We start from the raw sequence: 13266 nt of genomic DNA on the forward strand, positions 1-13266 counted from the left end.
CTCAGCTGTTTTGCATGACTGGAAGCATTGATGGGTTATACTTTATGGTCTATCCACAATAGTCCATATAGTGCGCGCTATCAGCCATTTCCTCACAATCAGCGTTGTTGCAAAATCCACTGCATGTGAACGATTCTCCTGCTCCAGCCGAGCATTTCCATCATTCAAGTTTCTTGATCGGAGCCGATTTGACTGAGCTATGCTGGAACAGCAAACATGAAAATTAATGAATCGCAGGGTCTGCGAATGTCTCCGTCTTTGAAACTTTGGGAAGCTCCCATTCCAAATTTTCAAATGAAACATGAGGTCTTTATTAGATAAAAGTTGATCAGCATGCGAGAGCACCCTTCTGACCCATTTTCAAGTGGGGAAGTGGGCAACTTCGGGGCGGTGGGCCGTCCGCTCTTTTGATCCCATCATCTACCATTTGGACCACCCCGCATTTTAAATCTTCACAATGAACCCTGCTGTTTTTAATGGAATGAAGTTGCTCAGCATGACCCAGCGAACCTTCTGACAAAGTTTCAAGTTCGAAATGGGGAATCCCAAGGTAATACATATTAACTCGATAAATGATGAACCCGGCGCTGACCTGCTTTCCGACCTCCATAGTAAATCCCACATTGCACCCTCCCACTCAATATTTTCAAATGAAACATGAGGTCTTTTTTAGATCGACGTGATCAGCCTGTCCCAGAGCACCTTGTGTGAAAGTTTCAGGTTCGAGAGGGGCAATCTCAATATCAAGGTTTGATGTACAGTGTGCATGCATTTATACAAGAGGTGTCCGCCCTATTTTAATTTCCACTTGTTCCACTCTCAGCGTCTTCCTTCTTCCTCCCATTCTCAACTGTTGACCCATTCAAGTATAACTACCACCTGCGAACGATTGTCCTGCTTCTTAACCCACCTTGTCAATCCTACAACTCTCTTGATCCGATTGTCTTTGACTGAATGGCAAGTCGATGGCGTGTGCAGCCCACTACAACACACTCATCTCTTGACGCGACACACGCTCTTGCACAACACACTCTTGCACACTCCTCTGCCACGATCAAACGTAACAGCATTCATTCCAGCAGTTGCTATTCGCTCCATTGTCTCAAACAGCGTTCACAACCTTGTCATTCTACTACAACTCGCGCTCTTGCACGTTCCTCTGCCACAACCAAACGTAACAGCAATTGCCATTACCAAGGTCGTTATCATTGTCTCAAGTTACTTGCAGCAACCTGCATTGTGGTCTTTATTACGTGAACAGCAGACAGCCATTGTAAAGAAGCAACTTTATTTACGTGTAACAACTTGCTTTGATTCATACGGATCCCTATGGATGATGCCATACCAGCTATCAAGTACGCCGCAATACTGGTAGACTCTGTTGCGCCACCTTCTAAGGATGATTTCCATGCTATGCTTACTGGTTCCATAAGATATGGTGTGTACGTTGGTGGTCCATACGATCTCGTGGAACGAAAATACCGTGTTGCTATCGATGAATCGTTGATAGAATGTGGCTGCACCGATAAGCAAGAATGCAAAAGAAAGCTGAAGGATGAAATGGAAAATCGTTGGGATCTCGAGTAAGTGGATGTGTAATGAAAGCATGAAGTCATATTGACATGTATTCAGGGTCATTGATGTCAACAATTGCAAGAGTGCTCTGATCTTGGCTGTCAAAAGCCATGACGAGTGTTATTTCGTCGCCAATGGACAGCGCACCCCTTTTCCGAGCAACGGTAGGCTCGCAGTCACGGATTCGACAAAGAGAGTGTTTTTGACCGAGTCCTTTGGGCGAAGGTCTATTAACATTATACGATTAGTAGTGGACCACCCACCCTCCCTTCATTTATCTCGCTCTCTCGTTTCGATGATACAGGGTTAGATAGTTCACAAACTTCGTTTTATTCTTTTTTTGATTGTTTCATTTATTCGGCTCTCGAAATAAAAGGAAAGATGTGAACACAATGATGGGGTTCACACTATGAAGTATAATGCAAGATAGTAAATTCGAGAATGATGATGCCTTAAGATAAAGCTTGCTATGTACCAGCAAATGGAACAGCCCAGGCCGCTATGAGTAGTCTCAGCGTATTGGTTAATGAAATAAATAGTCTACAGATGATTTATTTGAGTGAAAGTCTCTGTGCAAGAATATCAATGCCTTTCTTTAGTCTACCCTTGTCTACTGTAAATGTGATCCGAAAGAATCCAGGTTCACGGATATAGAATGCATGACCGGGTACCATATACACACCATGCTGTAAGAGAGTTGTCATCAGCTCTTTTTCATCCTCAAATGTGGGTGGCCTGCCATTCATTTGGGTCATAGCTGCTCGTAAATCCACCACCATGAACTGCCCAGCATCAGCAGAGATATGATCCACACCAATCAGCTTTAAAACATTGCTGGCATACGTATATGCTTCTGCAAGTCTTCGTCGATTGATCTCGATAAAGCTATTAAGCGTCGTTAGCACATGTCCACTTGCCATCAATATCCACACGTACATGTCAACCCATTCTTTGTCAGAAAACATGTTGCATAATAAACGATCTGTGAGTGTGGATGTGTAGCTGAATACTCTAAAAAGAGAAAACGATCCATGAGTGAACGAGCTATTGTATTCACAATCCACCTTACTTACATGAAACCTGGCAATACATTTCGAAGGGTTGGATTATGCTGATCAATAACAAATCCCACACGTAAACCATTGACGCCAAAGTCTTTGGATAAGCCATACACCACGTGAACGAGGGAAGGATCAATCAATTGGTCGAGATTGGGCAAGCTCAACACCGAAAGAAAGGGATCATGCTCCATGTTGTTGTTGGGTAGCAAGTGGCCGAATGTGGAGAGTGCGTAGACCTCGTCCGAGATGACATGCAAATTGTGTTTAGATGCGTATCGCAATAAGGTTTCAATGGATTCTTGTGAGAAGCATCTATGTAGAAGCCATCATCAGCGTCCATTGCTGATAAGGGGATGCCATTTTTTCTCTTACCGGCCAAGTGGATTGTGAGGATTCGTGATGATCAATGCCTTGACCTTTTTGCCTTTTGCTTCAACATGTTCTTTCCATGTCTCCTCCAACGTATCCACATCCACTGATAAATCCCAATCCTTGTCACTGTTGTTGTTGAGATAAAGTGGTATCAAATCGATTTGAGATCCCATGCACACGTCGCCATCAAAGCTTCCATAGTAAGGGCTGATCACCATGATACTGTCTCCTGGATCCGTAAGTGCAAGAGCCAAATAGTAAATAGCAGCACCAGCACCCGTAGCAACAAAGACGTGATCTGCATCCACAGGTATTGTTGGCTTCAAGTGCCGAGTCAATAGAGATCCCATGGTTTGACGTAATCGTTGAGAGCCTTGTGGTTCACCATAGGAGAGGTCCTAGTGCCATTTCCCATCAGGAACAGCTGTCATTTGAAATGTCACACACACAAACTTACTGAAACCTGAAACTCGAGAGATGCATTGATCTAGTTGCATACGTGCATGAATATGGAAGCCCACTTTACACAATAAGACTATACTCTACCTTGTCATTGAGCTCGCTCTGCATGAGATCGTTTTGAGCTGTGCCCATGTTGATGGCAGGATGGACGGGATCGTAAATGTAACCCAAAGCTGTAAAGAGTGCATCGCGCATGGGGTTGGCTACTGCCATGCCTTCGAGTGCTCTTTTTGACACGTGACCCTTCGTGTTGCCATTTTGCATATTCCAAAGAGATAAAAAGAAAAAGACCGAGGAGGGAAATGAGAGAGAGAATGAAAGGAAATGTTTTTTATGGTAACCCCTGTACAATAATGATATGTAATGCGTTCTATTCTATCTATTTTACTCGCTTTTCATATAAGCCCTTGGATTCTTCACCATACTTGTCGATCCATGCTTGCACGTCGCACACCAGCTTCTTTTGATAGCTGAGCCACTTTTTGTTCGTATGCTCGAGTTTGAAACCATGGCGTTCCATTAATACCTTTTCCGCTGTACGTTGCATGTCATTGGTATAAGCAACCACCGTTTCAATACCATGCTCATGTGCCCAAAACATGGCTCGATTGATTAACAAGTTGGCGAGACCACAGTGTTGATAATCGGGAGTGATGGCAAGGCGTTGCAGGATGGCGGTCTTTGGCGGGGTGGGTTCGGCGAATATATCATCCTTGGCCATGGCAAGATCCGCATCCACTGTCCACCATGCTTTCCTTTTACGCTGATCCTTATTACGATTCTCCTTGACTACCTTGTTGTAAACAGCCAATCCCACAATACCAGCAAGGCTATTGTCAATCGATAAGACCCAAAAATGAGAAGGGGCTTGTTCAGCTGCGGGTTTCTGTACAAGCTTATTGTCAGCGGTGGTGGTGTAGTTGAGATAATAGGTTGCTGGATCTGACATGTCGTTCTCTTGTGCCTCGTTGACACGATCCACCAATTCATACTTTGCAGTCATGATAAAGAATACAATGAAGGCTGTTGCTCCCCACCAAAACGTCAAGAATAGCTTGAGAAAGTATTCTGGCCAGCTGTTTTCGCGTTCTTGTCCAAACACCAAGGTTGGCACCACCGTTTGAAGAAAGAGGTAACCAAGGATCCAACCAAGCCATGTCCAAGGTGTGCGTAGTTTGGCTCTTATGCCTTCTGATACAAGCCCATAGTACGTGCCGATAAACAATTCTTGTACTCGTTGAAAATCCTCTGATGTATAGCTCCTCAGGATGAGCTTTGGATCACGTAATGATGCTTTATCTAATCCTTGTTCCATTGGTATCAAATGTGTGTGTGTGTGAATGAAAAAAGGATAGGAAAGGAAGAAGAAGAAAGAAATGGAGAATGCTGGAAAGCGGGATAAAGCAAATGATATATAAGCAGCGACCGAGATAAACGGTATGTTTCGGGCCGAATATGCTGATAATTCATCCGAGATGTCAAAAGAAAACAAAAACGGGTAATAATGTAACTGCATCCTTCTCTTCTCCGCCCCACACCACACACACACATACACCAACAACACCCCCCTTTTTTTGTCTATTGAATGAGCGACACGGAAGACGATCGACCGATTGCAACCATTGAAGGATGGGAAGATGGTGAACCTTACAAGAGACCCGTTACCAAATTGGATCGTTGGGAGCTGCAATCGGCCGATCGATTGACGTTTCATTTCGAGTCGAACCAAGTTTCGCTTGTGCAAGATCCCCATTCGAACCATTTGGGTGGCTATATTTGGTTGACGGCCATTGTATTTTGTACCTATCTGGAATCACTTGCAGCCAAGCGTACGATCAAACGAGGGAGTTGGATACATATCGATCGATCGAAGCGATGGGTGGAATTGGGTAGTGGTGTTGGATTGATTGGGATCATGCTCGCCAAACTCGGCATTGAAAATGTCGTCATTACCGATATCCCTGAATTGGTGGAAACCATGGAGCGCAATGTGGAGGCCAATGGATTACGTGTCAAGTCATTGAGTGGATGGAAAAAGAATGATGCGCAAGAGGATCGATCGGTTGTTGTGGAACCCTTATTGTGGAATGATGCTGAAGCCATTGCTCATGTCAAGGCTGCTGGTGAAATTGATTATGTCGTTGCCTGTGATTGTATCTATTCGGAAGCCAGCGCCATTGATCTTGTATTGACCATGGATGCACTTGCCGGCGAGTCGACATCGGTCATTTGTGTAAGCGAGGTGAGGAACGAAGCTGCCCAAGAAAAATTCATGCAAGAAGCCCAGCTACGATTTCACGTGGAATTACTATCACCCCATCTCTGGCAGGATAAAGCAAGTAAAGTAGCATTCAATGAGACCCTCAAAATGTATCGATTGCGTAAATCAAGTAAACATAAACGTGGTAGGCATTCATCCAAACAATAAAACCTATTCTCATTGTTGTATATACATGGAAACATGAGCACCTATAGTATTACGTATATGTAGCTTTATAATAAAGAGGATCTAAATACGACGAGCTATTGACTACACTGAGGTCCAGCCAAGTTAGCCTTAGGATAGGATGAATGATCATTCCGGTCATGCGGGTATTCCATCATGCGTAGCCTTCCAGTTGCCCCATTCACCAAGCCACTGTTGTGATGTTGTAATCCACTTGAGCTTTATCCATCATAAAGATGTTCGCCTTTGTATACTGAAAAAGTAGCAACGCCCACTTTGCCGCGGCATAGACTGAAAGTATTCACTATCTTGTAAAGGCTAGCGTAAACGTCGTGTTGCTGTAATCGACTCACGTGTATCTAATACAGCATGCGCTTTGGATACCCAGCCAGGGCTAACTTTATCGGATGAGGTCAATTGTGAAGGAGGCTGTCGAAGCGCAATGGTGTTGTGCCATGGGTGTCATCGTGTCAAGTGCACAAGGTAACGGGCTGACGCGAGTCGGGATATGTACTCCCGTTCTGGCATAATGTTTTCGGGTAAAGGTTACATATCTCAGAAGCACAACAATGAAATAGAGAGTATCTTGTGCGTATCTTTAAACCATCAACAATGAACACACATGCATACAATGTTACAACGCATATGATTTGATCAGTGATCACATTCCATTTCCTTCCATTGAATAAAGATAAATATGTCTACCACCATGTTCACAATGATGATGCAATGATGATGTTTTTGATTGAGGTGTGTAGTGCTTTGAAGCATGATGGTGGAGTAGAAAACAAGATAAAATGATGTAGTGGGATAATCGATAACGCTGCAGTAAGGGGATCGGAGTGCCCCTGGGAAAAGTTGGGTATGCTTTGAATAGTAAATTGATCATGCGGGCCAAGCACACACCATATTCTCTCTTGTTCTTTTCCTTTTTTCTTTCCATGTTTCGAGGAGCTGCACGTCGCATTCTCACTGCACCCTTTCGACAACGACCTGTACGATGGACATTAGCAGCAGGAGCTGTGGTGGGTGTACCAACCTACATTATGAGCCAGGATTACATCTATATCGAAGACGCTCAAGACGCACACAAAAAAGTACCACCCCTTGCGCTCCATCCACAAGCAGGAGGCAAAAAGAATCTACCTATCGTCACACACCAGCTTGATGATGATGAGCAGTCGCAACAAAAACCACGCTTGGTGATCGTTGGTGGTGGATGGGGTGCCGTTTCGGTTTTACGCAACCTTGACAAGGATAAATACAACGTCACTGTCATTAGTGAAAACAACTACTTTTTATTCACACCTTTATTACCGTGTGCTACTGTGGGTACCATGGAACCAAGGTAGTGTGTGGGCGACATGATGTTTGATGATAAGCTATGTAGTAACGAACCTATAATAGATCCTTGCTCGAGCCCATTCGAAAAGTAGCAGCACGCGTGCATGGCCATTTTTTGGAAGCCAAGGCAACCGACATTGATCTTGACAACAAGTTGCTCGAAGTACGTGGTGTGGATGATGAGGATCGGTTTTATGTGCCATACGACAAGTTGGTGATTGCTGTGGGAGCACAAAGTATCACTCATGGTGTGGAAGGACTCGAGAATACGGTGCAGCTTAAAACGGTGCAAGATGCAATCAACATCCGACGTAACGTGATGGGCAATGCAGAGAAGGCGTGTTTGCCTACTACGACTCCTGAAGAACGTAAACAACTATTGAGCTTTGTCATTTGTGGCGGTGGCCCAACAGGAATTGAATTTGCTGCTGAATTGTTTGATTGGATTAATGAAGACCTTGTCAAATGGGTAAGTTGTACTTGTTGTGGTTATTGTGGGTGATCATCATGCATAACACAGGTTTATGGTAGTTCCCGAAGTTGCTCCGAGAGGATGTTTCCGTTTCCATCATCCAGTCACGCGACCATATTTTGAACATGTTTGATGTTAAAATTAGCGAGTATGCCGAGAAACGCTTCAAACGAGAAAATGTCAATGTCATCACCAATGCACGTGTGGCTCGTATCGAGAAGGACAAGGTCGTGTATCGTCGCAAGGATGCTGCCGATCCACAACATGCTGAAGAAGCAATTCCATATGGTTTGTGTTTATGGTCCACTGGTATCGGTAAGTAGCGCATGACCCAGCCAGCGGCATTCTTAATGATCGTTAACCGATATGCATGGATAGCTATGACGCCGTTTGTACAAAATTTATCTGATAAGCTTGGTATCCAAGGTCATCGACGTGCACTCCGAACCGATGAGATGTTGAGGGTCAAAGGTGTATCAGATGGCTCCATCTATGCATTAGGTGATTGTGCTACCATGGAAAATCCCAAACTCTTAAAGCATGTCAAGGAGATTCTCGAAGCAGCTGACAAGTAAGCGTTTCTTTATTATTCCAAGAGAATGATGTTGACTGACAAGCCCTGATTTCATTATACAGGGATAAGAATGGATCATTGACACCCGACGAATTCAAAGAAGCCATCGCTTTTATGCGTAAAAAGTTCCCCATGCATGAGCAGCACGTGAACAAGCTGGCGTCTACCTTTGAAAAGTACGATGTTGATCATGATGGCCGTATCGATATGAGTGAATTGGAAAACATGTTGACGGATGTGGACAATAAGATGACCCAATTACCTGCTGTGAGTATTTGGACATGACGGAGTACGTGATAGCGATTGACTCGTATGGTATCATAGACTGCACAAGTTGCCAGCCAACAAGGTGCATACTTGGCCAAGCAGCTCTGCACCGACAACAGCACTCGACCCTTTGTATACAATCATCTTGGAACCCTTGCATATTTAGGAAATACGGCTGTGGGCGAGTTTAGCTGGGGATACAAAATGACGGGTGGTCTTTATGCATTATACCTATGGCGAAGTGTCTATTGGAGTGAGCAAGTCAGCATGCGGACACGAATGAATCTAAGCTTGGATTGGACAAAGAGGGCGCTTTTTGGAAGGGACATCTCCATGGTATAGAAACAAAATAAATTGGTATCATTAAAGCATAGCTACAAGTATGTTCACAGGGGGATATCATATGCCTTCAATGGAAGAGGTGTTTGGCCTGAGCTATATGGGGTGGGCGTCTACGAAGCGATAAAGGGGTGGCCCATCAATGCAGATTGAGGATCCGACAGCAGTTGTATGCTTTTCTTTCGTCAGTTTCATCCATGGTTCGCAATGCCACTCGTACATTCTACAATGCACCTGTTTATTGTACGTTCTCCATGCTCATTCGTTCCCTCGCCAACACCTAAGCGCGTCGGCCGACATTTAACAGCTGCTTTTCGCCTTGATCTTCACTCCAAGTACAACTACACCTCCTTGACGACACTCTCAAATATGGTGCTTTGATTGATGGTACTGGTCCCATTCTTTATATCACATCTTCTCTTGGCAGTAAGTGGATTTATCAGTTGTCGATGATGCATCACCTTTGATCCAATATTCTAAGATGTTTTGACCACTTTATCAGTCATTCCAATCAATCAATCAATCAATCACGGCCTTCTCCTTTTCTTGCATGGACAACAACTCTCACGCCCACGCACATGCATATAAACAAGGATGTTGCCACCAGCATTATTATCACGCATCTCTTTTGTATATCCCATCATTGCCTTGTGGTAAGTGTCAAGGAGCCTATGTGTGATTCCATACATTGATCACTGTAAATAGTGCTTCATTGTTGCTTGCTTTCATTCTTTTCTTTGTGGTGATTGATCCTATTCCTATTCCTGGATGAATCTTTGAGGTATGTTCGATTGTTGTTCCTTTCTCTTTATTTTGCATGCTGATCTATGTTAAAGGGTCGATCGAATTGCTTTGACACAAGAAGCACGGCTTCCATGGGGCCAACCCTTGTTCATTGAGCATGTATGACGCGGCTATGCCGCAGAAAACCAAGGATTGATAGTACTACAATCATCAAATGTCAACAAACGCACCCGAACAACAAAGGACGCTTCATCTTCGACGCTCCAATCATCATCCAATGACACACATGATCATGATACCGATGATGTTGAACGTATCCTACAACAACCCTTTGATGAAATGATAGCCAACGTACGTGAGAGCCAACAGACTGATGAGGGTGTTGCGACGTCAACCGATGTACATGTAAAAAACAACGAGCATACCAAACGCTGACAAGATCCTTTGCAACAATTAGCCGTTCTCATGATTGAAAAGGCCGGCTGCAGCTGCCGCTGGCAACAGATTTCCATGTTTACCATATTTGGTGGGAAGCGTCAGCAAAGCGCCAGCAAACGCTGGAAAGCCAGCAATTTTAGCAGGGAAAATCCAGCTGCAGCCAACTGTCCAAAAATGGCCGTGGTCCTTTTTAGGAAGTGGAGGCGGTGTTGAGGTGCCCCTTCCACAACCGCCACCAGCTCCGAATCATCGTATTTCCCTATCGATCAATCTTGGGTCCAGGAGGTGACAATCATGATGAGCAAGAAACATGATGTTCATGGAACAAACCCGTGTTCCTTGAGCATAAATGATCCAACAAATTAGCTGCTCTCTCTATACATTGGATACATGATAATAAATTTCATTGTGGTGGTCAAATAGTAATACAACATAAGAAGTTATCAGATGTAAATCATTCTCTTTATCGAAGATGAAACAGGAAAGCTAACGTAATAAAGACCACAATTGCTATCACCATCCTCACCAAAAAGCATTCAATTCACATGAACCATGCACTATTGCTGTATAATCCCTGTTTTTATTATCATTATACAAAAAGACTCAACGGCCTTTTTAAAAAGTACGAATCATGATGGATGCACTTATTTCTTGCCAGCCTTTTGGGCAGCCTTGGTAACCTTGCCAGCCTTATCAACCTTCTCAACGGCCTTGATGACACCGACAGCGACGGTTTGACGCATATCACGGACGGCGAAACGACCAAGAGGAGGATATTCAGTGTATGCTTCAACGCACATGGGCTTGGAAGGAACCATCTTGACGATAGCAGAGTCACCAGACTTAACAAACTTTGGTGAATCTTCGAGCTTCTTACCTGTTTTGAATGAAATGGGGTGTGTTTGGATTAGTAAATGATAAAAAAGTAATTGAGAATGATCAAGGAAGAGGTTTTGAGACAAAATCAAGAGATTAAGCCCCAATACCCATATCCCAAATCAAAAGATTTACTTACCAGAACGACGATCGATCTTTTCAAGGAGCTCAGAGAACTTGCATGCAATGTGAGCAGTGTGGCAATCCAAGACAGGGGAGTAACCAGCACCAATTTGACCAGGGTGGTTCAAGACGATAACTTGAGCGGTGAAGGAAGCGGATTCCTTGGCGGGGTCGTTCTTGGAATCAGAGCAGACGTTACCACGGCGGATATCCTTGACGGAAACGTTCTTGACGTTGAAACCAACGTTGTCACCGGGAACACCTTCAGCAAGTTGTTCGTGGTGCATTTCAACGGACTTGACTTCAGTGGTGACGTTGGCGGGAGCGAAGGTGACAACCATACCAGGCTTGATGACACCAGTCTCAACACGACCAACAGGGACTGTACCAATACCACCGATCTTGTAAACATCTTGAAGGGGAAGACGAAGGGGCTTGTCGGAAGGACGAACAGGGGGATCAATGTTGTCAATGGCTTCAAGAAGGGTCTTGCCGGTCTTGGCACCAGCCTTAGTCTCCTTGTTCCATCCCTTGAACCAAGGCATGTTGGTGGACTCCTCCAACATGTTGTCGCCATTCCAGCCAGAGATAGGAACGAAAGGAACGGACTTGGGGTTGAAACCAATCTTCTTGATGAAGGTGGAAACTTCCTTGACAATTTCGTTGTAACGAGCCTCAGAGTACTTGGTGGAGTCCATCTTGTTGATAGCAACAATCAATTGGCGGACACCAAGGGTGAAGGCAAGCAAAGCGTGCTCACGGGTTTGACCATCCTTGGAGATACCAGCTTCGAATTCACCAGTACCAGCAGCAATAATCAAGATACCACAGTCAGCTTGGGAAGTACCAGTAATCATGTTCTTGATGAAATCACGATGGCCAGGGGCATCAATGACGGTAACGTGGTACTTGGGAGTCTCGAACTTCCAGAGAGCGATATCAATGGTGATACCACGCTCACGTTCAGCCTTAAGCTTGTCCAAAACCCAGGCGTACTTGAAAGAACCCTTACCGAGTTCGGCGGCTTCCTTCTCGAACTTCTCAATGGTACGCTTGTCAATACCACCGCACTTGTAGATCAAGTGACCAGTAGTGGTGGACTTGCCCTATTATCAAATGTGGCATTAATATCATATTCAAAACATGATAGCAACATCCATAAAGCATCTTGTTTACCCAAGGCAACAAGATGCAATAGAGATTGAGTCAAGATGTACTTACGGAATCGACGTGACCAATGACGACAACGTTAACGTGAGTCTTCTCCTTACCCATGGTGACTATAATAAGAGGAAGAGGTATGAGTACATGTGATGATATGGGATGGATGGATAAATGTTGATAATGGATGGATGTTACTCACCTGTTTGATGGATTCAAAAAGAGGAAGAACAAGACTTGTGCTTACGCAGCCTTCTTATTTATACCCAATGTCATCCCGAATTGGAGTCCGCAAGAAAAAACTTTTTTTTCCTTCTCTGGTACACTTACCAACTGCGCAACCATGATGGGGATCACAACTTTGCCCGACAACGTTCTTTACTGCGCCATTGAAAGCATTGTTTTGTATCTTTGGGATAATCACATCTCGGAACACCAACACGGGATACTGGAAAACGGATGCTACGTGGATTGGGCAGCTCATGGGCTGTGTCCAAAAATTTTGTGAGACCTTGGATACCGTTCCCATAGCGACCATGATGGGGTCATTGTTCTTAATTCTTCCTTGGCAACCAACCACCGCTATTTTGTTACTGCACTATTACATACCTATCCCTTCTTGTCAATCACCCCTCACTTGTGACGACGCGTATGATGTATGATCCAATCGCCGCTCTGGATTTGGTACCCGTGTCATATTGCTTTAGCGCGATAATAATCCCATTCTTTGGATTTGCTTCGTAACAAAAGGTGTATCATCATCACAGCCACACCCACACAACACATACTTGCCAATGTCAATTCCCAGTGCAGGTTGTAAACTCATCTTGCGTTGAATGTATGAAGACTCCCAATGATCCTAAAGCAGCATGTATACGACAAACAAACAAACGTAGCGTGTGTAACCTTTTCTATCCTACGCCGCTTTCTAAAACGTGGTACGCTGACGAAGGGACGACCACCAAAGATCGAAGCTACTCATGGTGGCATCTATAGCTGACAAAAGGGATAA

At 44.3% G+C, this 13266-nt stretch overlaps 7 protein-coding genes across 7 annotated transcripts; 3 read left to right on the forward strand and 4 right to left on the reverse strand.

The window, feature by feature from the left end:
• Window positions 1-1329: 1329 nt before the first annotated feature.
• O0I10_002464 (uncharacterized protein) lies at window positions 1330-1587 on the forward strand (the record flags this gene model as incomplete). The annotated part of the gene is made up of 1 exon (XM_058482546.1): window positions 1330-1587. One exon carries the CDS (start codon window positions 1330-1332, stop codon window positions 1585-1587), a length of 258 nt encoding a protein of 85 aa, XP_058346570.1.
• A 539-nt stretch (window positions 1588-2126) lies between these two features.
• O0I10_002465 (uncharacterized protein) lies at window positions 2127-3734 on the reverse strand (the record flags this gene model as incomplete). The annotated part of the gene is made up of 6 exons (XM_058482547.1): window positions 2127-2460; window positions 2512-2586; window positions 2649-2948; window positions 3009-3406; window positions 3466-3495; window positions 3555-3734. 6 exons carry the CDS (start codon window positions 3732-3734, stop codon window positions 2127-2129), a joined length of 1317 nt encoding a protein of 438 aa, XP_058346571.1.
• Window positions 3735-3849: 115 nt separating this feature from the next.
• On the reverse strand, window positions 3850-4785 carry O0I10_002466 (uncharacterized protein; the record flags this gene model as incomplete). Its single annotated transcript, XM_058482548.1, has 1 exon — window positions 3850-4785. One exon carries the CDS (start codon window positions 4783-4785, stop codon window positions 3850-3852), a length of 936 nt encoding a protein of 311 aa, XP_058346572.1.
• A 270-nt stretch (window positions 4786-5055) lies between these two features.
• Window positions 5056-5898, forward strand: O0I10_002467 (uncharacterized protein; the record flags this gene model as incomplete). The annotated part of the gene is made up of 1 exon (XM_058482549.1): window positions 5056-5898. One exon carries the CDS (start codon window positions 5056-5058, stop codon window positions 5896-5898), a length of 843 nt encoding a protein of 280 aa, XP_058346573.1.
• Window positions 5899-6857: 959 nt separating this feature from the next.
• On the forward strand, window positions 6858-8003 carry O0I10_002468 (uncharacterized protein; the record flags this gene model as incomplete). Its single annotated transcript, XM_058482550.1, has 3 exons — window positions 6858-7264; window positions 7324-7729; window positions 7878-8003. The coding sequence occupies 3 exons, from the start codon at window positions 6858-6860 to the stop codon at window positions 8001-8003; spliced, it is 939 nt and encodes a 312-aa protein (XP_058346574.1).
• A 2735-nt stretch (window positions 8004-10738) lies between these two features.
• On the reverse strand, window positions 10739-12368 carry O0I10_002469 (translation elongation factor EF-1 alpha; the record flags this gene model as incomplete). Its single annotated transcript, XM_058482551.1, has 3 exons — window positions 10739-10971; window positions 11110-12199; window positions 12315-12368. The coding sequence occupies 3 exons, from the start codon at window positions 12366-12368 to the stop codon at window positions 10739-10741; spliced, it is 1377 nt and encodes a 458-aa protein (XP_058346575.1).
• An 80-nt stretch (window positions 12369-12448) lies between these two features.
• O0I10_002470 (uncharacterized protein) lies at window positions 12449-12783 on the reverse strand (the record flags this gene model as incomplete). Its single annotated transcript, XM_058482552.1, has 2 exons — window positions 12449-12456; window positions 12585-12783. The coding sequence occupies 2 exons, from the start codon at window positions 12781-12783 to the stop codon at window positions 12449-12451; spliced, it is 207 nt and encodes a 68-aa protein (XP_058346576.1).
• Window positions 12784-13266: the final 483 nt, after the last annotated feature.

This window comes from Lichtheimia ornata (assembly GCF_029851405.1).
Source record: "Lichtheimia ornata isolate CBS 291.66 chromosome Unknown scaffold00007, whole genome shotgun sequence".
Taxonomy (NCBI): domain Eukaryota; kingdom Fungi; phylum Mucoromycota; class Mucoromycetes; order Mucorales; family Lichtheimiaceae; genus Lichtheimia; species Lichtheimia ornata.